Source organism: Euprymna scolopes, chromosome 33 (genome assembly GCF_053919585.1).
Source record: "Euprymna scolopes isolate OS-2025 chromosome 33, ASM5391958v1, whole genome shotgun sequence".
In the NCBI taxonomy this organism is placed as follows: Eukaryota; Metazoa; Mollusca; class Cephalopoda; order Sepiida; family Sepiolidae; genus Euprymna; species Euprymna scolopes.
This window is the reverse complement of record NC_136514.1, coordinates 5279052-5306896: the sequence shown is the minus strand read 5'-3', so window position 1 is coordinate 5306896 and position 27845 is coordinate 5279052. Positions and strand designations below refer to the sequence as shown.

The 27845-nt window shown below is 31.0% G+C and overlaps 1 protein-coding gene and 1 long non-coding RNA gene across 2 annotated transcripts in view; both read left to right on the top strand.

The window, feature by feature from the left end:
- The window catches only part of LOC145258119 (PP2C-like domain-containing protein CG9801), a 372863-nt gene extending 368480 nt beyond the window's left edge, over positions 1-4383 (top strand). Inside the window, exon 7 of the mRNA XM_080115863.1 lies at positions 1025-4383. Within this exon, the coding sequence (XP_079971989.1) occupies positions 1025-1045 (21 nt within the window). The 3' untranslated portion in view covers positions 1046-4383. The remainder of the gene's footprint in view (positions 1-1024) is intronic.
- A 12083-nt stretch (positions 4384-16466) lies between these two features.
- On the top strand, positions 16467-27845 carry LOC145258117 (uncharacterized). Its single transcript, XR_013864047.1, has 2 exons — positions 16467-20423; positions 20454-27845. It is a non-coding gene; the product is annotated as an uncharacterized LOC145258117 (long non-coding RNA).

Sequence of the window (27845 nt, the reverse complement as noted above, 5' to 3'; positions counted from 1 at the left end):
GGTTGGTTGGTTGTTTTTGTTTTATGGCATATCAACCCTTTTGGGTTATTTAATGCCGAATCCAGTGATTTTGAAGAATAATTTTTTAATAGAGTATATTTGTTTTTTTAAGTCGGTTTCTATTTAACCCATAGTTGGGACCCTAACAGGTACTACCACTCTAGGTCAGAGTGGACCTGGGAGCAATGGCAATTAAAGGGTGGCTCCACACTCCCCAGAGCCCACAAGCTGGGGCCTCACCATCGGATATAGTTTAAGGTCATATCCATAACCAAGAGTTTAGGGTAGATAGAATAAATTCAGGGGACTTTTGTCATTACTAACAAACAGAACGTTACCACTGTTGGCCAAGGAAAGTATCAATCAAGCATATGTATGCAGTGTGATGATGTATGGAAGTGAAACCTGGTCAATGAGGAATGAGTACATGCGTTGCATGACGAAAAATTGTTTGCGAATGATATGATAAATGTGTAATGTGGGTCTTAAAGACTTAGGGCTTGAATTTGTTCATCTCAGAGAAAGATTAAATGTGAACAGTTTGGGGAGATGCATGCAAAATGGGAGACTTTAATGGTATGGTCACATTGAAAGACTGAATGACAGTTTTTTTTATTGGTAGATGTAGAGCAATTGGGGTAACAGGTCAAATTCTGCTCACAGGGGAAGGTCAAAGAAAACCTTTGGGAAGAAATGATAAGGAGGGATTTGAGAGAAAGAGGGATAAATAATAACCTGCTCAGAGATAGGTCAATTTTTAAAAGTCGTCCAATTCATGATAAGATGTTAAACAAACCTTGAAATGGTGATGATGATATTCCAAAGTAAGGTCTATTCAGTGTCTACAGTTAATGATTATTTCGCTTTTATGATTAAGTAATTTTTTTACACCTTTAAACTTTAACATTTTTAGTTTCTCATTTAAGCAAACTAAGTAAAGAAAAGAAATAAAAATTTTATAATGTTTTGAACAAAATCTAATTGATTTCCTTTCTATATTTCTTTCTTTTCTTTTTTTTTTCAGGTGAAAAATAAAAAAAGTTAGCCTACAAAAAGTGGGATGTTTTGTCTACCTGTGAAATGAAGTGAAGCTGTTGCGCCTGAATCAATCTTCCCTCACATCAAAGCAGAATTAAAGATTCCATCACGCTCTCTGTGTGCACGCTAGTTCATAGCTTGCTACTTCGACCATGACACCTGACTGGTCGTGTAGAGCCTGCTTTTGTCTATAAAAAAAAAATTCTTAAATGTGCCAACTTGGATTCATCTGAAATATTGTCTTTGAGTGCTCAGTGCTTGTTGCTTCTTTATAATGACACCCACCCACCATGAAAATGAGCGTTTTATTATTTTTTTAAATAGTCTAATTTTTGGTTTTATTGCTCCAACGATCATAGAGTCTTACAATGCATTTTGATAACAAATACGTTTTATTTTATATTAATTTTAAAACGTTATTTGCGATCAGATAGTGGTACTCATGTTACTTATATTCATATGAAATTATGATAACACATGTAGCGCATGATATTTTACTTAAAATAACTGTAATGCATTTTGATAACAAATAAGTAGTTTTTTATTTTATGTTAATTCTAAAACGTTACGTAACATCAGACAGTGTTACTCACGTTACTGTGTTACTTATGTCCATATGAAATTATGACAGCACGATTAACTCATGATATTTAACGAAAATAACTGTAATTTATTAACCAATAATACCATTGGGCTTAAATTTTGACACCTGCCATTTGAAGGTTAGTACTTTATGAAAATCACAAGTACTTTTTATTAGTGGCATTATTTATGTATCAAATCTGAGACCTATTGAGTATTGTGTTAAAAGACACACTAAAAATAAGGTTTCCTTTCCTCCTCTGAGAAATACTCTTTATCTTTGGTTCAACAAATGAACTGTAATGCTTGATCTTGGCTTTCTTTTCGCCATTGTTTATAAATAACTAGCATTGCCTGGAGTAAAAGTGTAACATATTTCTATTAAAACTTCTACTTCCCCCATTTTTCCTCATCTCTCTCACTCCCAATCTCCCTCTTTCTTTCTGCCCAACCCACTCCTCTCTCTCTCTGGACACACACACATACACACACACTTTTATAGATTCCTTGAAGAATGAGTCGTGATTAGGGAAGTAACTATTAAAACTTCTTTCTCTCTAACTCCCTCTTTCTCTTCTACTCAGCCCATTCCTCTCTAGCTGGACACACACACACACACACACACACACACACACAAAGTGGAAACAGATTGAAGAAATAAAACAGAGTAAAGATTCACTCTGAAAAATCAATGTATTCATAGATTCAAAAACTGCTGGTCAGATTCTTATGAAATTTTGAAATATAGATAGTAGAAATGGTGTAATATGCTATTTTTAAAGGGAGGAAAGGGCGCAGAGTCATTCCCTCTTAAAAATAAATATCTCAAACTGTTTTATATGTTTTTACACTTTATTCATTTCAGCAACAAGACAAAAATTATTTAAATACATTTTAATGAATTTCAAATAAAATTAAATAAATTTTTGGCTGATCCAACCTCCAACCTTCTTCAGGTGCATCTTTTGAGATGAGGATTGATAATTTGTGTTATTGAGATTATTTGGACTACTGTTCTCATCTTGGTTGTTATTTTCACAACGTTTCGGTCAATGTAATGTAACCTCCAACCTTCTTCAGGTGCATCTTTTTAAACTTGGGAATTTTTGTCAAACTCAAAAGAAGTCTCCAAAGAATACAAATTATCAATTCTTCTTATCAAAAAAAAAAAAAAAAAAAATTCAAAACAAAATCCAAACAAAGAATATTCAAGAACGTTATCGTTACTCCTACTTTTTACTCCTACTTTTTACTACATTGTGGCATGTGATATTATTCCTTCAATCAGCATAGGCAACACTATGTGACCTTGCTAGTTTAAAATAAATTATTTTAAAAATACTCTTTATTCGTTATCAAAATGTACCATGATTCTAACAGTTTATGGCTATTATAGCAACCACTCTAAAAATTGAACGATTAAAAAAAATAAAAAAACAAACAAAAAAACGATAAGGCACTTCTTTCATGGCAGGGTAATTTACAAAGAAGCATCCAATGTTCTTTTTTTTTTTTTTAGATGTTGATTTATCAAAACGAATTTAAATCAAGCAAAGATCTCTTTTGGGTTGCAAAACTGAGAATTATTGAATTCTGCTTAAGGTTGTGTCTTATTTAATTGACCCCATAATGGATTTTTTTTATTATTATTATTTTATTTAAAAATATTTTTATTTAAGAAACCTGGGTAGATTAACTGGACTATTTAACCCTTCATGAACTAGGTGTTCAAAATTACTAGAAGAATATTAGGGTCCTCATGAACCCCATTCTTTTGGTTCTGATAAATACATAATTTATGAAGTAAGAATTGTTAAACTTTACACATATTTTCTTCAGGTCTTTTGTGATGAAAACCTATACTGTTTTTGTATGTATTGCAATTTTTTTCCCTATAGATGTGTAAGAAATAAAAAAAATCTTGAAAAACTCCTTTATTTAAAACAAAAATTACATCTATTGTTGATTAAAAAAATAAATATAAGCAATTAAATGTTAAAAAAAAAAAATCCTGTTATTGATTTTTGGTTCTATTGGACAGAAAATTTGATGAGCAATTTTTGGAAAAGACAAAGTTTTTAGAATTGCAAAAAAAAAAAAAAAAAATGAATTAGATAAATGGAAGCCTGTTATGGTTTCTAAGGATCCCAGTGGTATTTTTTTTTTTTATGGAATTGCATTGAAATTAATTATCCTAAGTCCTGTAAGGGTTTGTAAGAAAAACGTAACTCAGTAATTAGTGAAAAATATATATTGAACAGAAAAGCAAATACATGGGTATATGTCATTGTATTGAAAACAAAATATAAATGAAAGTAGAGAAATGGAAGCATGTTGGGGTTTCTAAGGATCCCAGGGATTTATGTTTTGGCTGGAATTTCAGTGAAATTCATTATTCCAAGTCTTGTAGAGGTTCAGAAGAAAGACTCAACTTGGTAATTAGTGAAAAAAATATATATATATTGAACAGAAAAGCAAATACAACGAAGAGTGTAGGTCATTCTCCAGGTATTTATAATAAGTGGAAGAGTTTATTATGGACACACCACAACACCTTTGATGTGGCAATAACTACCAATCCTGAGCAATGTTGCCATCTTGTTTGATGTAAACAAGTGGGAGAACAAGGTGACTACTTTACTCAAAATCGGTATCCACAATAACTTAAAAAAGGATTATAATTTCTATTAAATATTTATTAATTTTTAACACAAATAGATCACAAAGAGTAGGTAAAGTAAAATAAATTGCTTTTTTTTTTTTTTTAAAATTAATTTCCCATCTGTATTTCCTTTAAAATAATTTATGTCAATAATAGCAATGACTACCTTTTTTTAATAATATGTAAATGGATGAATTTGAATTCATCTTTTGTGACTCAATCCTGGTGCTACCAGATCAGGCAGTCTGAAGATACCAACTTCCTGGCCTAAAATGCATCAAACATTGAAAAATGTATTTATTTATGAAAAATACAAAAATAAATTAGGCACTAGGATGATCAAAAGTGTTGGGGAGGGTGATGGGGGGTATATGGTTATTCTTATCACTGTTCCTTATATATGTCTATTTTTTCCTAGCTAAAATGTTCAATCACTAGGGGTTGTCCTATTTAAAATTCCCAAATCGAGTTTTTTTTTTTTAAATAAATCTATATCTATAAAAGTGAAAGTTTCTCTGTGTGTGTCTGTCTGTTGGTGTACATTTCCCTACGCAATAACTCTGTCAATTTTCAGTCTACAGACTCGAAATTTAATATACAGGGTATTGAGATTTGGAAAAATCTTTGTAATCGGTTTTCGGCCAGAAATTTGGCTGTTAAGGGGTCAAAGTTCAACGATTTGACCTTTGAGAACTCTACCAAACTCCTCCGAGAATTTGGGGTCTAAACACTTGAAATTTTAGATATAGGTTCCTTGGACATGGATCTAACTTGATTTGAGTTCAAAACAATAAATGTTAAAGGGTTATAATAAGGGGGGGCCAATGTTTAAAAGATTGACCGCTTTTTTTTTTGCTTAACATACACCTCCAAACACCCGGGCAACGCCGGGCTGAAATACTAGTATGAACATAAATAAATCGTTTTTATCAAAATAATTTAATTTTTTCCTTTTATAAAACTCAACCATGTTCTGCAAAAACAAAAACAACAATTTCCCTCTACAAAACAACCAAACCAAACACCATGAATAAATATTATAAAGAACTTGAAGCATAAAAGCCTATACTAAAATGCTCATATTCAGCATTAACTAACCCAAAAAGGCTTGATATGCCGTAAAAAAAAACCAACAAAACAATAAATTAGTCTTAAGATTGATTTATGTAGTTTAGAATAGCAACATTTACTTGTTGAGGGAGGAGGTGCTAATATGTATTCAAAAAGAAAAAAGTACTTAAAAATGAATTTCTTATCTGAAATCAGCGTCTCAAAATTAAGTGTCAAGCCTCTCTTCATCTTTACATCAATTTTATGGTAAATCAGTGTTATTGAGAAAATTTCAGAAGACATTCAAATAAGATATATCATGTCATGTTCGAGTTCTAATATTTTGGAAACGAGGATAATTTGTTTTATTCAGATGATAATTTTCATTTTTGGTTATTATTTTCACAACTTTTTCGGTGATTATAACGTCCGACCTTCATCAAGTGCATCTTTTCGAGCTTGGCAATCTTTATGCCAAACCCATTGTAAACATAATAACTAAGATGAGAATCATCGTCCAAGAAATACAAGTATTTGTTGAAGCTCTAGCAATTTGTTTATGGGGGAAAAATATGTGTATGTCTATCTTATAAATACAAGACTGGTAACTTAAAAAAATATATCCATTTTGAATTTGGAAACAGATGAATCTCACGGGTAAGGAATTCATTTTTATAACATGAATAGGTTAGCCAAATTAATTAAGAATAGGAAACTAGATCTAATATCTGTAACATGTCTTCTTCTTAAGATTAAGGGAAGTGGTGTTTGATCAACACTGCTGGGGAGCCATGATTTAATAGACTGTTTTGTTTTTAAATCCCCGAAACAGTGTTTCATGGTAAACAACTGATGATCCCTAAAATTCCCATTGGTATTATAGTGAATTCAAGAGAGCAAGTTGATGCAGTGATTGCAGGTGATTAAATGACTTACTTGCTGACTAAATAGTTTTCTAACGAATGATAAAAAGTAGAAATTAAATAGGTTTTTTGTATAGTTTTAAAGGTTAAAAAACTTCCAAGAATAATATTATAAATAACACCGTAAGGCATGGCAAATGCAATAATCAGGGGTCGGAAAAACATTGTATTTCACAGCGTAACCCCCCCCCCAAAAAAAAAACGTATTCTAGGGCCACCATATCCTTGGGTTCTACTCTGTGTGTGGTGTGTGTGTGTGTGTGTGTGTGTGTGTGTATATATATCCAGGATGTCTCAAAAATGTACTCTGACTTCGAATGATGATAAAATCTTTATTTATGAAAGTTAAGTGAAATGGTTTTGACTAAAAAAGACAAACGTAATTGGAAAATCATGTCCGCAAAAAGTTCAAATTGATGACCATTATTTTCCGGACAACACAGATAATGTGCAGAAAAGGAATTGCAAGCATCACGAAACAGGTCATTAGAAGAACTTTTTTTTAGACACCTTGTATGTGTGTGTGTGTGTGTGTGTGTGTGTGTGTGTGTGTATTAAATAGGCTTAATTTATTAAAAAATATTTTTTTAATTAAATGCTGGATAAGAAAACAGTAAAAAGGTGTAGGACCAAATCATTTCGACTGTTTAGGGCTAGTGAGAAAGCATATAGCAAGTTTACCCCTTTTGTCATCTGAAATGAATTCAATAAGAAATCCTTCACTATTTCCATAATGAGGCATTTTCTTTCGCATTCCTTTCTTTTCTTAACTTGAGACGTTATTTTATTTGAATATGAATATGAGCCGACGTAACTTTTGTGAACAAAGTTTGAAACAATTTATTTGCGTTTATCTATTCATGTTGTGGTTGTTGCACAGTTAAACTGGATTCCTCCAAAGTAGGAAGTGTCAATTAAATTCACAGATGATCTCCACTCGCCTATACTCGTGTGATACATTGAAAACAATTTAAAATAAGCATGCAAAGATACTGTTAGAGTTGTCTCTATAAGGAAAAGAAGGTACTTGTATGTTTTAGGGGTTTTTTGTTTTTGTTTTTTAGTTTGCAAGAATTCCAAGGGGAGACAATTCAAGTTCTTAACGTTTATAACGTTTCATGATTTATTTATTACGAAAGTTTGATTTTGTAAAATTTCGTTTTTTTTTTTTTTTTAATCATATATTTTCATATAATGATCACTTCCATCCATTGCAGAATTTTCTTATTGTAGACATATTAAAAGGTTTGTTTTAAAAAAACACGATCATACATTTTCAAAAAGGTTACTTTTTTAAGCCGTACATTTTCATATAAATACAAAAAAAAAAAATGGCTATTGTAATTTATTGCGAAATTCTAATTATTTTATAAAAGTTAATTTTTTTTTTTCAATAAATGTTCAGATAATGTCTTATTTTGATTTCTTTTAGTTTGATTTCTTTTACCAATACGTTTCGCGAAACTCTAACAACTCTTTGAATTGTCGCCCTTGGAATTCTTCAAAAGTGAAAACAAAGAAAACCTGTATATTGTAAAAAAAAAAAAAAAAAAAAAAACAGCCTAATTTCCCAACTATATTTTCTTTAAAATCTTTTATTTCGACAACAATTTCATTTGTCAGTATGAATATTAGTGCAAACACTAGCGAAGAATATTTTTATTTTTCGTCATTTTTAACAGAGGGGTAAATCAACATTAATCCACCAGGGGAGATAAGTCGATTCACAAAAATAATTTCTTTTTAAAGGGGAGATAAGCCAGTTCATTAGTATGATCTATTATGGGGTTAATTTATTTTGATTTTATTATTTCTTTTTTAAGAGAACGTTGATCAGTGTTTGGAAATGTGCACGAATCTCTAAATAATTCTGAGCTGTGAACAATGTTGAAACATTGCAAACACTTTGTATTTTTTTTGTATATATACTGTGCCAATTTTTTTTTATTTTATTATTTAAATTTTCTTTTGAAATTCATAGTTTGACTGCATTTATTTTCCAATTTGTGACAGTATGTTTGTATGCAAACTCTTTACAGTGTGCCTGTGTTGTCATTTTTTAATCGCTATTGACTATCAAAAGAAAATATTTTTGCAATTTTTTTTTTTTATCGCTAATAAATGTCTGGAGTAAGTGAATGCTCTTGAAAATCTAGTTTAACAATTGAATTCTTCCTTTTAATTGTTGATTTTGCTTTCATTCGATTTTAACTCTCTTCTCAGGGTTCCTTCTTTTTCCCCTCTTTTACCAAAGATAAAAAATGATGAGATCTTCACTCTATAATGAGAATTGTAATCTTTCTTTTATCTCTAGGTGGATATTTTTTCAAAATAATAAAATAAATCTGAAAACTGAGCCCATTTCTCGAACTAACAGTAAGAACTCTCTAATTTAACTTTATTCCATGTAATCCCAAAAGTGCAACTGAAGAAACTCCTTTTCAATAAAACTGTAAATCACGCCAACGACAAATCTCAGCTTTGATGTTTTCTCTCAGCTGTCAAGCACTCAACTGTTTATCTTCCCCAATTCGTCCCTCTTAAAGCAGCTATTCCTCTCGTATGCAAATTCACATATATAAAGAAGCCAGCTACAAATATAAATTATTTATTTTGTGATTTTGTTACCCGACATGCTAAACAAATGCTTCGCTACTTTTGTGAGCTTCTTCTATTACAATCAAATTTACACAATAGCAACATTTAATCTCTTTTCTTTTATATATATATATATATATATATATATATATATATATATATATATATATATATATATATATATATATATATTGTTATTATTTCATCGAACCCACACAATAAGCCTGATGAATTCTAGTGTGGATGAAATGCGAAATATTCTGTGTAGCTTAATTCGCCATATGTATTTTATAACTTACTATATATATATATATATATATATATATATATACATACATACATACATTTTTTTTTTTACTCAAGTTCACCCCTTACCAAGCATATCGCCACTTGGACATAAGGGGCTACTATTTGGGGTTATGTCTAGGGGAAAGATTAACAAGAGATATATATACACGCTTATATATATATATATATATATATATATATATATGAGCAAACAGTTAATGAAATATGTTAAAAAACACTTTGAAATGAGTTAAAACATATTTAATCTGAAAAGGAAACACTAGATAAATGGATAGTCCTTGATTCGCGGAGTTTTGAAGAAATACTCTCCTTCTCATCAGAGGGTAGGAATTAGCAAAATGTGGGATCGGATTTTGCATGCAGAAGTATTTGATGAAACAACAAATAAGTCGAAGATCTTACTGGAAAACAAAATAAGTTAAGCAGAGGGAATATAGTAAAGAAAAAGGTGATTACACATAAATGGATAGTCTGGTGGAAGATAAAAAATCCAGTGACGGTAAAATCCAAATGTAAAACTTCAAGAAAGTTAAAAGAATTTCCATTTGTACAAGTAAAATCCAAGGAAATCCCGTAATTGGAAGAAGATGGTCCATAATAATCCAAAGGAAGAAATCCATGGAATAATTCACAAATATGTGTACAAGGAAAAGATAATATTAATAAAAGAAAAATAAGATGTGCTTTTCACTCTACTTCCGAGACATAACTATATTATATAACTTTATATATATATATATATATATATATATATATATATATATATATATATATATATATAATGTATATATATATATATATATATATATATATATATATAATGTATATATATATATATATATATATATATATATATATATATATATATAATGTATATATATATATATATATATATATATATAATTTATTTCAAAATTCTAGTTATTTTATAAAAGTTAATATATATATATATATATATATATATATATATATATAAGCAGTATATAAATTGTAATGTTAACTAATTTGTGTATTCCTTTGTAGTCTCCATTTACTTGCCTAGCTACAAGTTAGACACAAGGTCAGTTTTTAATGTGGGTAAAATTAAGTAAAAAGGGGCGTGGCAACTGAATTGTAAAGTGATTCCAACGAATGCTAAAAAGCAAATGGCTCTAATAGCTTACCTTCCTTCTTTCTCCACTATGTTTGGATTTTCTTTCTTTGCTACTTCCGAGGGCAAGTAAGTTTTCACAGGAATGTGTTAATGCAAAGTGTTTTCAACCTATGAAAATTGTGTTCAAGAAGTAACAAGTTTATGTGAAAATAATTAGCTGACACAAAAGGTATAAACTCTTCTAAGAAGAGTCATCAGATGAGATTTTCTATAGATGTCACCTAATTAATTGTTAGCACTGTTCTTGGGTTCTTGTTCGAGGTGCTGCTGGCAGGTGTACAGAAAATCTCAGTTGATGACTGTTCTTATAAGAGTTTCTAAGTTTGTGTCAGCTTATTATTTTCACATTGATGTGTTACTTTTAGCGTTTGAAACAATGAAAGAAAGAAGCTAAGATATTAGAGCCATTTGCTTTTTAGTGTTTGCCGAATTACTTCATGATTTAATGCCACAGGGGTACTCCAGATTGAGACAAAAGTAAAAATGATGTCAGTATAGAAGGATTTCTCTTCCACTTTCCAAGGTCAAAGAAAATGAAGAGTAATATTTGAAAGGATCTTAGCCAAACGGTCAAGAGTCATGTGGGCTTATACATCATTTGATTGCTGGGGAAAAGCCAATGGCAAATATTCAAATATAAACAGAACCACTTGAAAAATTAAAACCTACAAAATCGTTTGCAATGAAATTATTTTACCATAATTTTTTTTTTTTTTTTTTTTTGGCATCAAACAACCTGCAAATAATTTGTATATCAAAAAGCAAATCAACCAACACCTATGAAAAATCTATATCTTTTTTTTTTATCACAAGCTTTAAATATTGTGTGGGTTCGGTGAAATAAAACATAAAACAAAGAAATGAAATAATTTGGCTTGTGTAACATTGTAAGGTAACCAACACGTTTGTATGCAAAGTGTGTCACAAGGAACATAGAACAAGTAATAACTCGACTCCTTTTTTGTACATTTATTTCCTTATTCTCTACATCGCAAAGGAGACCAAGACAAAGAATAACTCAAACTCACTTTTTCGTGTAACGATATTTATTTCCTCATTCTTTCATCACGAGTGATTTATCATTATAGCTGTGACGTCTCTCACGTGATCGTCTTCTCGAACATGCTCTCGAACGTCATCTGCATCTCTAATGTGATCATCTTCTCTAACGTGTTCTCTTTCCTTTTTCTAGTCTTTTTCCTGACAGTGACATCATTTTTCACATGCATTTGCATATGCGCGCCTGCACTCAGTCACACATGGTCTTGTCACTGTCGTTGCTGTTGCAGTCTAAAAAATAATGCGACCTACAATCAATGAGTGTTCTCTCTTCCAAGTCTCTCTCTGTTCTCTCGTGATTTCAAACATGTTCGCAGTACTTCGATTTTATTTTGACATGAGTGCATTCCTCATTCTCTCATCAATATAATTCGGCTTTATTTTATAGTCTTTTGCCATCACATGTATGCAAATCCCATATCATTCAACGATTTGGCACCTTGAGATTTCATTTACAAACAAAAACATATATCTCTACTTATAGATAAAAAGCACTTTGTTTGTATGAATCCATTCCTTATTGACTCCAAAACAGCCGAGCCGATTTTATTTTTAGATTTTACGCAAATGGGAGTGTTTTTAGATAAGTTTTGTGTCGGAATGCCTCTCATAAGTATTGAAAATCAGTAATTGAAAAAAACGAAGGTACAGTCCAATTTTGACAAAAGTTAGCACCCTTATAAAGTTTAACATCACAAATATATTGGAAAAATTTTATTACTATACCAGCAGAAGGGCCCAGTAAGGATTTCAAACCCAAAAAAAAAAGAAAAAAGACAAATAAATAGAAATAAATAAAATTATAAACATGTTAATTACCTAATCATACCATACATAAATCCCCTACTCATATTTGCTCCGAGGCCCCCCCATAGCTACCCAACTTCCGCTCCATCATCTAGCACGCTTTGAATCAATCTGTTACGCTTATCATTTGAAAAGGGAAATTTTTTCCGAAATTAATAATGGATATTGTCGCAGACATAACAAGTAAGACATTTTACCAATACAACTGAATAAATATATGTATATATAAAATATATGTATGTACTTATTGATTTGTAAATCGGCACTTTTTCTCGTCTCCTCTTACCAACAGCGACTATAATTCATTCCTCGCATTGTGACAGCCTTCTAAATCTCTTTTACACACCTATCCCACACAATGCTTCAAGCAAACTACATATCAATCATATATATATATATATATATATATATATATATATATATATATATATATATATATATATATATATATATACTCCAGATGTAGTTTCATTCATAGAGGTCAGACAAGCAATGTCATGATTACTTTTAGTGTTTATATAATATATATATATATATATATATATATATATATATATATATATATATATATATATATATATATATATATTGTGGATGTGTTTGTGTATTGAAAAGAAGAGGAACTTATTTTTTTATATTTTTTAGAAAAAAATATGTTGAACTACATTGTGGATAAATTGCAGTCTCATTCCTCAATAAATGTAATATATGAAAGAGACTTGTATGTGTATGTATATTGAGAGGAATGGGCTTGACAGAGGATACAGAGAGAGTTGCAGAGTGAAAGGAAGAAAATGGGGGACAAAGAAGAGAGAAAGATAGAGAGATGGAAGTTTAAATAGAAATATGTTACACAGGTGCCTCAAATCTAAGAGGATGCCCCTCTCTAGTCCTGGTTGAGAACAAAGGCAAGATATCCTGTCGTAGATTAATTGTAATCAACTTACTTTTCCAGGTGTGAAAGCATGAGAAAAAGTGTGGATTCTTATTGCGATCACCTGTTTAGTTTGTAAGAAATGGATTTTTTTTTCTTGTTTGGTTTTCAACATAAAATTTCCCAATTATTTTTGCACAATAGTGTGAAAATAATTGGGAAATTTTATTCCGTATTAACTTGGAAATTCAGGTGTGTTTGATGTTTTGAAAAGAAAGTGTGAGGAGTGGGAATGAAAAATACCACTTTTTTTGTTAATCGACAGGTGTAAAAGGTTGTGTGAATAAATTAAAAACACCTAATTTAGAAATCTCAGATAAATTGCATTGTGTGCATCACTCTCTCTCTCATACATACATACATACATACATATATATATATATATATATATATATATATATATATATGTGTATGTATTAAATGATAGACGAGGAATACAAGTTATATATGATTTTATTACATCATCAGAACAATAAGAAAAAAAAAATTTAGGCCATGGCATTTTGAAGCTAAATGCTTCTCATCAGAAGAGGAGAAAGATCAGATTCATGCAAAATGCAAATATTGAAAAAAAAATACCTGACATTTAGAAATTAAATGAGATTTTTCATTTAATATTATTGTTTTTGCTCCTTTTAATAGTGTTGAGTTTTTCTTATCTTGATAAGTTTTGCTTTGTTAAAGATTTACTCTTTGATAATATAATAATTAACATATATATATATATATATATATATATATATATATAATCACTAGATTTTTTATCCCATTAAAAAGACCAATAGCTATAGATCGTTGATTTAAAAGGAGTGCAGCATGCCAAACTTCTAGGGTAAATGTGGTATTCCTTATTAATCCTAATTAACTGATTATTGAACAAATACCATAACACTTAGTTGACTGCACCTTATAATAACAAAGGTCCATGCAAAATTTTTGCCAGAACAACCCAGAAGGTTTGGAGAAACATTTGAATGGACAGACATATATATATATATATATATATATAATTATTTACTATAATAATTAAATACCTATAGACAGTAGAGTTTCATCCTTTTGGGAATCTTCAATGCAGGGTGTTACGATTAACACCAGTCGACAGATTCGAACCCGGCAACACGAGCCATCTCTGGCTCGATTAGCAGAGACTGTATCCAATCGGCTACCATTAACCGTGTGAAATAACGTTGAAATTAAACATTTTATTTTTGATTGTTTTTTACGTCAGTCAGAGTGATCTAATCATTATATGATGATCTATGCATAAGAGCTAAATTGACCGACTTAATTCAACTGAAAGTGCTCAACGATAAAAAACGAGTTTCTTAAAGGGGCTGACATAATTATTTACTATAATAATTATTAAATACCTACAGACACTAGTGTTTCATCCTTTCGGAAATCTTCAGTGCAACGTCTGGCTACATAATCTACACGGTGCCCACAAAGTCTGGCTACATAATCTACATGGTGCCCACAAAGTCTGGCTGCATAATCTACACGGTGCCCACAAAGTCTGGCTACATAATCTACACGGTGCCCACAAAGTCTGGCTACATAATCTACACGGTGCCCACAAAGTCTGGCTACATAATCTACACAGTGCCCACAAAGTCTGGCTGCATAATCTACACGGTGCCCACAAAGTCTGACTGCATAATGTAGCCAGACTGTGGACACCCTGTATATATATATATATATATATATATATATATATATATATATATATATATATATATATATACTAAATTTCAGATTTACACTTATATAGAGTACTCCATTTTAATTGATTTTTTACAGATGCAGAATAGTTAAAGGAAGTCACCCCACCTCTCCATAAAAATAATAGCATTCTTATCATTGGAGAGGGGGGGGGTAACCAGAAGTAAAGTAGAAACCGTAATTGTAAAGATAATCAACATTTTTTTGGTTTCAAATATCAAGGTAACTATCATTTATCACCATTTAAAAATAACACTGATGGAAGAAGCATTAAATTTCCCACAACAAAATCATATTCTAGGTTAATTTGAAGGTGCACTTAATTAGCGTTACATCGTTGCAAACCTCAAGATCCTGCTTTTCGACGGGCATTTTAGAATGTTGTGACTTCTTTTAAACGTGATGTGGTTAATTCTAGGTTTTGGGTTTTTTTTCTGTAGATGACTTCAAATATTCTCATCTTTTTAAAAATTTACACTTTTTTTTGTGTTACAGACTAAGATTTATTTCATGTTGGAGTGGAGGGGGGCAGTTATATTTTTTGTAGATGTTGAAAAATTGCATTGGAATCTACCTTATGCATGGTGAGGTGACGAGATAGAGTAGTGGTTGTGTAACCAACATAACTATCTGTTTCAATGTTGTTATAGGAATTACTCTCTTCCAAAATGCATATAAACTTATAATGTTGGTTCTTTCTAATGATTTTATGTTTGGGGGAGAGCATTGTTTGTTGTTTTTTTTTTTTTTTACTGCAAAGTTTAACATCTAAAATTTCTTATAGCAAATAATGAGTCTAATTTTATTGTCAGTTGTAGATATGTATTTGTGTATGAAGTTTGTTTAATGATGTATTATATTTGTGTGTTAGACTAAGATTTGTCTTACGTCGTTGGAGGGTGAACTAAAATGCATGTCGTAAACCCCTCCTCCTCCTTCTCCTTCTATGCAACCTAATTACTGAGCCCAGAATTTGGGTTCACCAGTGGCCTCAAAAACATGCTAGTACCAGCAGCCTGTGAATACTGACCATTGTTGCTATTACTAATTATCTTCCTGCTCAGCACATCATTTCACTCTCACCTGAAGATTCTCTTGGAATATTGTAAAGACCTATGAAGTGCAGATGAGACATATACTAACATTTTGGATTTTCACACAAAAAAAATATATATATATAAAACAAATTTTAGTCATTTAATGAATTTAAAACTTATGATGTGAAATGTTTGAGTTTCAGATCAAAGATTTTTATTATTTTATGTAAGACAAAGAATACATTTCAAATATTTTAACTCCTTATCCTATAGGATTTCGATATCTATCATCTCTCCAGAGGAGAAAATATTAGCAAATAGTTATAATGGTTTACACCTTATTTGCTGAAGTCAAAGTAAAGTTCCATGTCTCACTGACTTCAGCAAATAAGGTGTAAACCATTATAACTATTTGCTAATATTTTCTCCTCTGGAGAGATGATAGACATCGAACTCCTATAGGATAAGGAGTTAAAATATTTGAAATGTATTCTTTGTCTTACATAGAATAATAAAAATCTTTGATCTGAAACTCAAACATTTCACATCATAATTTTTAAATTCATTGAATGACTAAAATTTGATTTATTTGCTCTATCTTGTATATCGAGCAATTTTTATTTAGGTGGGATAATACTTATAAAATATTAGTAATATTTTGTAAATCTTATAATCACAGGTTTCCACACCAGTTGATTGTTGGATAATTTTATTCTGAAGTGTATATATATATATATATATACTAGCAGGCTGCCTGGCGTTGCCCAGTCGTAAAATGAGCATAAATATTATATTTTAATTAATACAGATTTCTTATTTCTGATAAACAGAAATACCGTAGGTATCAAACGTAACATTAAATTTTTTTAAAAGAAATGAAGTAAAAAAAATAACAGAAACGGTCCAATTCTTGTGAGTAAAAAAAAAAAAATACTTGAGCTGAGATTGAATTCAAAACCTAAACACAGTGAGTCAAGTACGATAACCATTAGTCAAGCTTGACACATCTTTAAAAAGTGTTTTCAAACCTACTTATTCATAACATAAGAAATCTCTCATTTGAACGATTCATGCATGTGCATTCGTGAAACTGTTGACAAACATAAAAATCTGATGACCCCCCCCCCTTCACGTACCAATTTTGCAATTTTGTCCTCTTAGTCTTTTTTTTCCGGATGAAAACCGATTAAAAAGTTTTCCACGTGTCTGAATACCCTATATACCAAATTTCGGGTCTGTAGATCAAAAAATCGTTGTATAAATTGAGAAGTGTCCTCTCTCGCACACACACGCACACATTCTCACTTTATATATATATATATATATATATATATATATATATATATATATATTTAAACATTGCTGTAATCGGCCAATCTGCTGCTATATTTGTCATTATATTCTCTTTGTATGAAGGCCGTAGAATGGATCGATCAGAACAACAATATAAAGGAAGAATTTCATTGTTCAAAACTTGAAAGTGTCATTTCATTTTGTTTTTTTTTATATAAAATTATTCACTTCTTTGATACAATAAGATCCCATTCAAAAAATTAATGTTTTCTTTTATTATAAAAAGCACAAATGGACCATAATCCTTGATTTTTCCTTAAACATCAATTTAACCCCCCCCCCCCAAAAAAAAAACGTAAATTTATTTTTTTTCCCCAACTAATTTCAGGACCTGATCCTTCAATTTTAAGCCTCTGTAACTCTCTCTCTATGTAGAGCTGCTCATTTACCCTTGGAAAAAAATCACAATTTTATTAAAATCTTTCGAGACGGTCTTTTCTTCTTTTAAGCTTCGATCTCAAGTCGTATTGTAGGACAAGGTACCGCTTCTGCAACTCCGTAATTTGTTGATTCCATAACAATTCAGAAATATATGGAGATGTGTACGGAACAGGAGACTTCTATAGTGCGGTCACATTGAAAGAATAGATGGGAAGTCTTGTGTTAGTAGATGTACAACAGTTGAGGTAGCAGGTTCAGTTCATGGAAAAAAGCCAAGAAAAACATGGAAGAACGCTAAAGGGGAGTGCATAAAACCCTGACCAGTGATTGGTTATTTGAGAAGTCAATTTCTTAAAGCCATTCAACATATGTTTTATTTTTTTTACAAAAAGGTCACCATTTATCAAGGCTTAAGGGTCAGTCGAGGATAAGGGTTAATGAGTGTTGTGTAGACTTCAGCAATTGAGACGTTATTTAAAATGAATATAGTGTGACCACTGGCGAAGCATAATTTTTTTTCCTGTTATTTTTGATGGAGTGTGTACATTCGTTCTCACTTTCTCTCTCTCTCTCTCTCTCTCTCTTTGTATTTTTTTTTACTAGGAAGTTACTGCATATCAAAGCCCAAGGGCCACTCGAGGATAAAGGTTAATGAATGTCGAGTAGACTATGAGATAACTCTTTGATGATCAGTTATGGTGGAACTTGGATAAGGCTTGATTATTTAAGAGGATGGCTCAACAAGAACTTATTTATATCAAACTTGAAAACGACCATGATATAGTCAGTTGGGAAGCTGTCCTGCAGTATTGTGTTTGATAAACAGTTCTAGGAAAGAAACTTTGTTCATGGAATTTTCGTTTAGTTTGAGGCACAGATAGAGTGAGGGAAATTATTGACAGTTGCTGTAGCTAGACGAGTGCTTGTTGCGATTGAAGCTCAGTCGGACAAATAACAATAGCAACATCTCTTCTGTGAGAAAAAGAAAGTAGAGAGCTAAAATATCCTCACTCGCTAGATTTCGATGACTGTTTTGTACCCTGTTATGGCAGGAAAGGACGCCCTTAGCAGCTTCTACCTAGATGTAGCAGCAGTATTCCATGTTTGGACGTATTTGGCTTTTGCATAGAGAGAGAATTGCATTGGGAGTGAGATATTTTCTTCAGCGTATTTTTTTTTTGTATTATCATTTATGGAGAAAATGATACAAAGGATGTGTAATGCGAGTCTTAAATATGGTGTTAGATCTGATGAGCTCAGAGGTAGATTAAATCTAGGTAGTATAGAGAGATGTGTGCTGAACAAGAGACTTGATTAGTTTGGTCACATTAAAAGAATGGATGAGAGTTATTGAGTTAGTAGATGTAGAACAATTGAGGTAGCGGGGCCACTTTCAAGTCCAATGTAAACAAATTTTCGACCTAGCCTTTTAAATAATAAAATTCTGCCTAATCACCACTATTATTACCAATCATCACGATGTTGCATCACCGTTCACCTGACACTCATTTGACTTTTATCTTCGAGTAGCATCTGGGCCTTGATAAGTGGGGACACTTTAGTAGAAAAAAAAAAATCAATGAAATCTGGTTGCGACAGCCTAAGAATTGTCCTGAACCATCAGACCTTTCTTTTTGTTGAAATGAGATATGATCCAGCTTGGACATGGGAGATGCATCCACTACGGCATTACCTCCTCTTTTAAGAGTGGGAATTGGTTTATTGCCAATCGCCTGAGGTGTTCTTACTAGTGAATGCAGACAGGTCTGTTCATGGCTATTCTTGTAGTGAACTAGAATGCTCTCCATCAGGGAGATGATCTTCCCCATTCACATTGAGAAAATCGATGAGAGTTGTTGGTTTGTAAATGTAGAACAGTTGAGGTAGCAGGATCAGTTGGCAGATGAAGACCGAGGAAAACACAGAGAAAGTGATGAAGATGAACTTGTGAGAAAGGAGGGATAAACAAAGACCTGGGTAGAGATAGGTTAGTTTAGAAATCAATTTCAAAAAGCCATCCAACACATGCTTGCATGTAAAACTGAACTTAAACCGAATGATGATTATGATTTTAAAGCTTCAAAATCATTCAGAAAGGCAGTGAGGGTTGAGGATATGTGTTGCATGGAGAGAGGTGATATAAGAATGATACAATGGATGTGTAATGCAGGTCTTAAAACGTGTTTTAGATCTGATAACCTCAGAAGACGATTAAATCTGGACAGTATAGTTCTGAAAGCCTCAACAAGTAAACACTATGTCGGCCATTTTAATTCATGATTACTATATAAAAATGTCTTTGGCACTTTGGCAGACTACGGACTATGCTAAACTAATAAAGTTATTATTTAGCAAGCCATTCTTAATATGAGAGACTTTTTTTTAAAACTATTCAGTACTTTCACCTAACAGTTTAAGAGACATGCATGCACGCAGCGGCCCTGCTGTTTTAACACTGTCTGCGACCACGGCTCTCCAAATTGTAGAGCCGTGGTAATCTTTGGAAGACAAGTAAAGACGGTAGTTTCCTGTTGCTTTCCATCTTCATTTAGGGGTGCATCTCCCCCAGTGAGTTAAACGCACCATCAGATACCAACCTGGAAATTTCTATGACTCTGTGTAGTACATACAGCGTCTAGCCTTCCCAAATGGGCACTCATATGATAGTGGCTAGGCTCATTGTTGCTTAACTTTGGTGATTTGGCAAGAACTGGTGTGTCAATGTGATTGTGCCGTATATTATTTAGAAACAAAAGATACCATGATTAATTAAATTTAACTTGAGAATCCCATCTAAAAATTAGCATGGTTTGTATTCTGCATATGTATCCCTAGTTTTTAGTTATTCTGCATATGTATCCCTAGTTTTTAGTTATTCTGCATATGTATCCCTAGTTTTTAGTTATTCTGCATAATTAAAAAATTTTCAAGTTCTTTATTGGAAAATAATTTCCAGATCAAATTAAAGCCAAAAGTCAAGTATTATGGTCTGGTTGCGCTCTCAAACCTCAAAAGGGAAACCTGAATTTTTAACACATCTTTCATTTAGCAAATAGCCAACTACACTTTTGAAATAAATATCAAAATTTCAATCATATTTTAAGCATTTTTATTTATTAAATACTCCATAATTTGCCAGCTCGAAAGTATGGCTTAATTTTTTTTTTTTAATCATAAAACCTGTACAACCATATTGCTTGGAAAAAAATATTATTTGAGTGAGTCTTGTCTTTCACCATCTTTAAATTTTTTTTTTTTTTTTTTTTTTTTAAAGATTTTATTTATTTATTTATTTGCAGACTGTTATTCTCCCTTTCATAGTTGTTGTTTTACCACGTTTTGGGCCAACTATTTCTCTGGCCTTCTTCAGGTGGTAAACCGCAACGGGATAAGAATGCTAAGTCTTGTAACTGTATCCTCAGTAATTACTGCCTTCCATAGTTGTTGTTGTCTCACCACGTATTGGCCAACTAATACTCTGGCCGGCTTTGGGTAGGATTGTAACTGCTATCTTCGAACAATGCTCACCTGGAACCATAGAGATCCAATGAAGAGCAGAGGAATAGTTGAACAAAACGTGTTAAAACAACAACTATAAAGATGACGATAACAGTCTGTAAATAAATATACATACAAATTAATAATCTCAATGGATTCCAGAAAAAAAAAATATATAAAAACATTTTATTGTTTTATTTTGCGGTCATCATCGTCATCATCGACATTAAGAAATTTATAGTTAAGAGTTTTGTTAATTTCAAAAAATTGGTTGACAATATTCATTTTATTTTGATTATCAATCACTTTTAACAATAAAGGTGGTTTTCTATGTAAAAGTTGCTTCAAAATAAAGACGCTAAAGTTTCAATTTAGTAATCTAATACGTAGGAAGTCAAATTTTCTCAAATTTGATGGAAGTGGATGGAGTTTTAATAACGAAAGATACATCAGAAAAAAATCTGCTTCATATTTTGACCAATTATTGTTTTTTTTTTTTTTTTTTTTTTTTTTTTTAAATAAAACTTATTTTCAATCAATTTCATCGATTTTAATATCTAGTCCTATTCAATCTTTTATGTTTTATTAGTCAGAAATAGAAGAAAATGGAGGAGCTTTCATTCTTGGTTTTATTATTAATAAAATATATTATAATCCAAATATTTTTTAGTCTTTGAAATTTTTTTAGAATGGTTTTATATAATAAAAACATATTTTATAATTTTATATAATAAAAACATATTTTATAATTTTACATAAAAAATACTTTGCACGTTTAAATGTTCTTTTTTTTTTAATATCTTCTAATAAAAATGTTTTTTTAGTTTTTACATTAAAATGTTTTTTTTTAAGTTCACATTGAAAATAATCATTACTTTGAAATGTTTTTCAAATCTTGTAATAAGGATATTTTTTTAGGTTTTACATTTAACGTTTTTTTTTTTAGGTTTACATGAAAAATGAAAAAATATATTTTTATGACAAGATATTAAAAAAACATTTAGAATTGAAAATTATTTTTATGTAAACTTTGTTTCATTTCTTAATAAATAAATAATTATAATCTTAATCCTCATTTGAGATTCTCATTCTTATTGGAAACTTTTTTTACATCCAATAATTTTTATTCTCGGGTCCCAAAATCAACAGAGATTCGACAATTTCTGTAATGACCCGGTCCCTGTTGATTATGGTGTAATGCTGTTCCTGTGCAGTTCTAGGAGGTTCACTCACAGGCGTTGCCTTCTCTCTTTTAGAAGGGGTTAATTTCATGCTAATAGCTTGAAAGGGCTGGCCAGGCATTTTTTGCAGGTCAGATTGCCCCTCCTATGGGGTGCTGACTTCTCAGTCCTATTTCCGACTCTGGTGTCACAGTTCTTGCAATTGGGATAGAACTAAATGCCTATAATAATTTTAGATTCAAAGAATATTGCCTTAGCGCAACCAGTTATTTTGTTCATTTAATTATTTTAAAAAAATTAAATAAAAATAAAAAAAATTAAATAAAATAAGCAAAGAAAAATTAAATTAAAAGTCCTAGACTATTTAATCACATAGGAAATAAATCCCAACCATAAACAAAAATGCATTATTTTATATTTTTCATTTAATAAAAATACAGCATAATCACACTGACACACCGGTTCCTGCTGGATCACCGAAGTTAAGCAACATTGAACCTGGTCAGTACTAAATGGGTGACTATTTGAGACTTCCAGGTGCTGTATATGCTCTCCGCTTAGCTCAGCATTGTTTCCAGTCGTCCTGGACTCCTCCTTGCCATTGGACTCAAACAGTGCCGATTCAGGAGAGGTGTGGTTGGGATTGCGCAACCCTTGCCTCACAATTACACGTGCAGCTGCCCTTACAGAGGGTATCCTTTGTCTTTCGAGACTGAACGGAGGCATTGAAAATAAAAAAAATAAAAATAAAGTCATGCGACGTGGCTTATTTCGTTTGTGACATATTATTACAAACAAGACTTATTTCGTTTGTGACATATTATTACAAACAAGACTTATTTCCATTCTATCTTGCATCATTTTGTTTTTACATCCGCCATTAGAAAATTCTGATGTAATTTTATTTTTTATTAGTTTGTGTTCGATTCAATTTTTTTTTTTATGAAAATCGCTCAAGACAAGGCATGAAGCCATTTGATGTAAGGAGCTAACAAGAACGAGATGCCTATTAACCTTAGTCTTGAACAGACCAAAGTTGTAGTTAGAAGGAAAGCAGTAAGCAGGAAGAGAGTTCTACAACCTTGCAGTTCTTGGACAGAAACTACTGGAATAGGAAGCCTGTATTATAACAAAGTATCAAAATAATGAATTGATGAAGACCACTAGACCAACGAGTCAAACGAGCTGGAACAAAGGAAGCAAGAAATAGATCAGGCAACCCATGCCATAATAGTATTTGTAGAAAAGATTAAGACAAAGGAGGGAGTTTCACGGGAGAATAAAATGCACAAGTAATCCCCAGTCGCATGTGGAGGCTTCACTTGCTTTGAATGAAATCTGTTTTTTTTTTTTTACTCACGTTCACCCCAAACAAGGCATATCGCCACTTAAACGTAAGGGGCTACTATTTGGGACGATGCTTAGGAAAGATGAACAAGATATTGTTTTACGTTACATTTAAATTTCTGCATAGTAGTACAGTCAAGGAAGCAGGCAGCAGGAAATAAATTCCTAAGTCTAGCTGTTCGAGGGAAGAAACTATTAGATTAGAAAGTTTTCTGGCATTTAGGGACTTCATCAGTGAAGGGGTGAGATTTTGTTGCTAAGCGGGTTTGTCAGGTATATGTACGTTGAGGGGCCACAATTGCAATGAGTTCATCAGAGCACATTCCATTAAAATACTTCTAAAACAGGCGCAGGAATGCAATATTGCAACCATGGGACAGGGGTTGGTGCTTAGTTGACAAAGCGAGACTGTTGTGGTCCTAGGAAAGAGGCATAAAGAAGGTCTCGAACAACGGTTTAGATACAAAAGATTATATCGTACAATAAAGTGAACATAATGTCACCCAACAAATTTTTTTTTAGCCAGGCTAAGGTGCAAAAATAGTCTGAAAATAGGATTTATTTATCATATATTATGTAATTTTTAAGTTTTTAAAATCTTTTCTAAAATATTAGAAACTCTTAAAAAATGTTTTTTAATTAGTTACTGCCGATTTTTATTGAAAATTCTGAACCCTGTATGTTTCGTAGTTTTTAATTAGTACATTTGAAATCATTTGATGACACTCATTTTTTTTTAACTGAAAAAAAAAAAAAAAATTGGAAAAAAAGGATTAAGTGGTTATATATAAGAAAACTGAGCATAAACGTACGCTACTAGATTGTCTTTAAAAAAGCAAAATGCTTAGATTTTTTTTTTTTATAAATTCAATGATTAATTTTTCATCGTGTTGCATTCTTTTTGTTGAAAAAATACTTCATTATAGTCAATAAAAAATTTATATTTATTTTTCAAAAATATTTTTTTGAATAGAATCAGCTTATTAGACGCTAGTGAACAAACATTTCTGTGACTACACAGAACTTTTATTGATTTTTTTTTATCGCATGTTTTCCGCGGATTTCAAAGAAGTAAAGCTTTTTTGGACAGAAAATGAATCTTAATTGAAAACATTTTTGGAGACAATTCACTAAAATTGTGCCCGTTATCACTGTCAACCAAGTGAACTCTGTGATTCGTGCTAAAAACGAAATACATTTTACTTTTAACAAGAACTTACTTTGAACATAACAACCGAAGGATTTTACTTGCAAGAAAAAATAAACAATCATTAGAACTCTTTTGCTCTCTGAAGTTGAACTTGATATGGTTCGAAATTAATAAGAAATGTTTCAACTTTAAAAATAGAAAAAAAAAAGAAAGAAATTGGATTGTGATTTTCTTCCTTTTAATAGTAATAATAAATTTTTGATGTGTTCTAAAAACAGATTTATCTGTTTATTCAAAGATTTTACTTTTAATTTGTTCATACAAATAATATTGTGAGGTCTGCGTTCGTCTAGACCTTGGAGGCATGTGTGGACAGTATAATGATGAATGGAAGTGAGGATTGAGGACATGTGGTGCATGGAGAGAAATGATATAAGAATGATACAATGGATACGTAATGCGAGTCTTAAAGACGGTTTTAGATTCCGATAACCTCAGAAGAAGATTAAATTTGGACAATATAGGAAGATGTGTACAGAACAGGAGACTTTGTTGGCTTGGTTACATTAAAAGAATGGACGAAGTGCTTGGATTGGTAGATGTAAAACAGTTAAGGTAATAAAGTCAGTTAGCAAGGAAAACATGGGAGGAAGTTATGAATATAGATTGAGAGAAAGAGGGATAAATAAACACCTGGGTAGAGATAGATTAGTTTAGAAATTATTTTCAAAAAGTCATCCAACACATGCTTGCATGTAAAATTGAACATAAACCAAATGATGATTGTGATTTTAAAGCTTCAAAATCATTCTGAAAGCCTCAACAAATAAAATCAACTCCTAAAAATTATACAACACATGCCAGCATGTAAAAAGAGTTGAACCGTATTATGATGATGATGATGATGAAATATTTGACAATCAGAATTAAAAAATTAATGTTTTTTTAAATACAGTTAAACAAAAAGCCTAAACTTTAGTGAATTAAAATTGTTTATTTATTTAATTAGAAATTTTAATTATTAAATTAAAATCCTAAATATATATATTTTTTTTTTACATACATTTTATATTTTGAAAGAAAATACATTCAAGAGATTCAAATATGACTTGGGCTTACACAAACTCGCTCACAAAAATAAAACGTTAAAAAGTGATTGCATTTTTTTATATTGCTTTAAAACGGCCTTTTTTTTTTTGATTTATTAAAAAATATTTATTAAAAAAATATATATTCATATGTAATTGCTGCTTGTATTAAGGAAAAAAAGCAGCTTTTAAAGTTTATTATAAATTTTTATCTAAAAAAAAAAAATTTTTGTTGTTGTCATTGTTTTTCAATTTTTCATTTAATTGTATTTCTTGTGCACACAAGGATTTTTGTTGAATGTAATTAGTGCTGTCACAAACTCACCCAAAAGAAAGTGACCTTCTATAAATTCGTTTTGAGCTTCTCTGAAAGAAATTGTAGTTCAATAAGGACTATTGGAATGTCTCGTCCATTTCACTTCGATAAAATTGATTCATGATCTTAAATGGAACTTTTTGGGGGGTATTTGTACAGTTTAATCTTGAATGGATGCCTTTTGTATGTTCTCATTCTTTCAGCCATGACTAAGTAGAAATCATAAGTAATTCGATATTGTATTCTTATTATCGCCTGTACTGAGGATTGAACCTTCAACTTCCAGAAGAGTGTTTTTTTTTTTGGTTTTTTTTTGCATTTTCACCCCAAACAAGGCACAGTGCCACTTTGATATAGGGGGTTACTATCGGGGACATAAGTTGCAGAGATATTATGAAGGGAGATGAGTAGCAAGATCTCTGTTAACATTACACTTGAACTTTTGTATGTCAGTACAGTTGTGGAAGCAGGAACCCGAATGGGAGTAAAAGACAAAAGTGTATATTCCAAATTTCAAGATGTTGACCATCTTACAATTTATTCCTTTAAGTAAGTTGACATGCACCATTACAAAGAATTGCGCATGTCAATTTACTTAAAGGAATAAACAATAAAACATCTTGAAATTTGAAATATAGGCTTTTGTTTATATATATATATATATATATATATATATATATTAGGAATTCTACCCAATCATGGCTGATGGAACGAGTATGCTACCCACGTGATAAAGTAATTTTATTTTTACTAAGAAAATCAAATTTTATGAGTAAGCAACAAGGGTTTCGTTCCAAGTTCTGTGCAGATGAGAACAGTAGTTCGAATAATACGAATTGCTCATATAAAAAACTCACAATCATAAGAACCTTTTTTTTTTCAGATTCATTTTTAATAAAAGTTTTTCATAATTTTTCATTGGTTGCTACAAAATTCAGAAAAAAAAAGAAAAAAAAAAGGAGGCAAAATAATACTGCACATTTTTTTTCCACCCACACTAGTTGCAAAATGATTCACAACTAAATGAAAACATTTGCCAGCCATTTAAGATAATCACATGGAATTAAAATTGAATCCTCAACACTTTAAAAAGTATATAAAAGTTTTAGATGAAAGTCCACAGTTCAAGCTAAATAAAAGTAACAAAAATACAGAAAAATTTTTATGGTGTACATACTCGTTGCAAAACGAAGATGTCATATTCCAAAAAGCACATAAATTGATCAAGTAGTTTTATGTTTAACTAAGAAAATCAAATTTTATGAATAAGCAAAAAGGGACTGTCTCGCATCACCATCTTGAAAAAAAAAGGGTAGATAACTCTACAATAATTCAAACTTGCAAGATCAGCCTTGTAATGCTAACGATTTCACATTAATCACTTAAAATTGTGTAAAAATGATTTTCTTTTTTACAAAAAAACTATTTGATCAATTTATGTGATTTTTGGAATAGGATATCTTCGTTCTGTGATAAGAAGGTACACTATAAGGATTTTTCTGTATGTTTGTCTTTTAGGTTAAACTTTGGACTTGCACTGAATTTTATTTCAAAACAAAAAAATATACTTTAAGACCAGCACTCGATTTTATCCAAAATCTGTAAAAAAAAAAAAAAAAAAAATGGAAAAGAAAAAAAAAAATGGAAAAGAAAA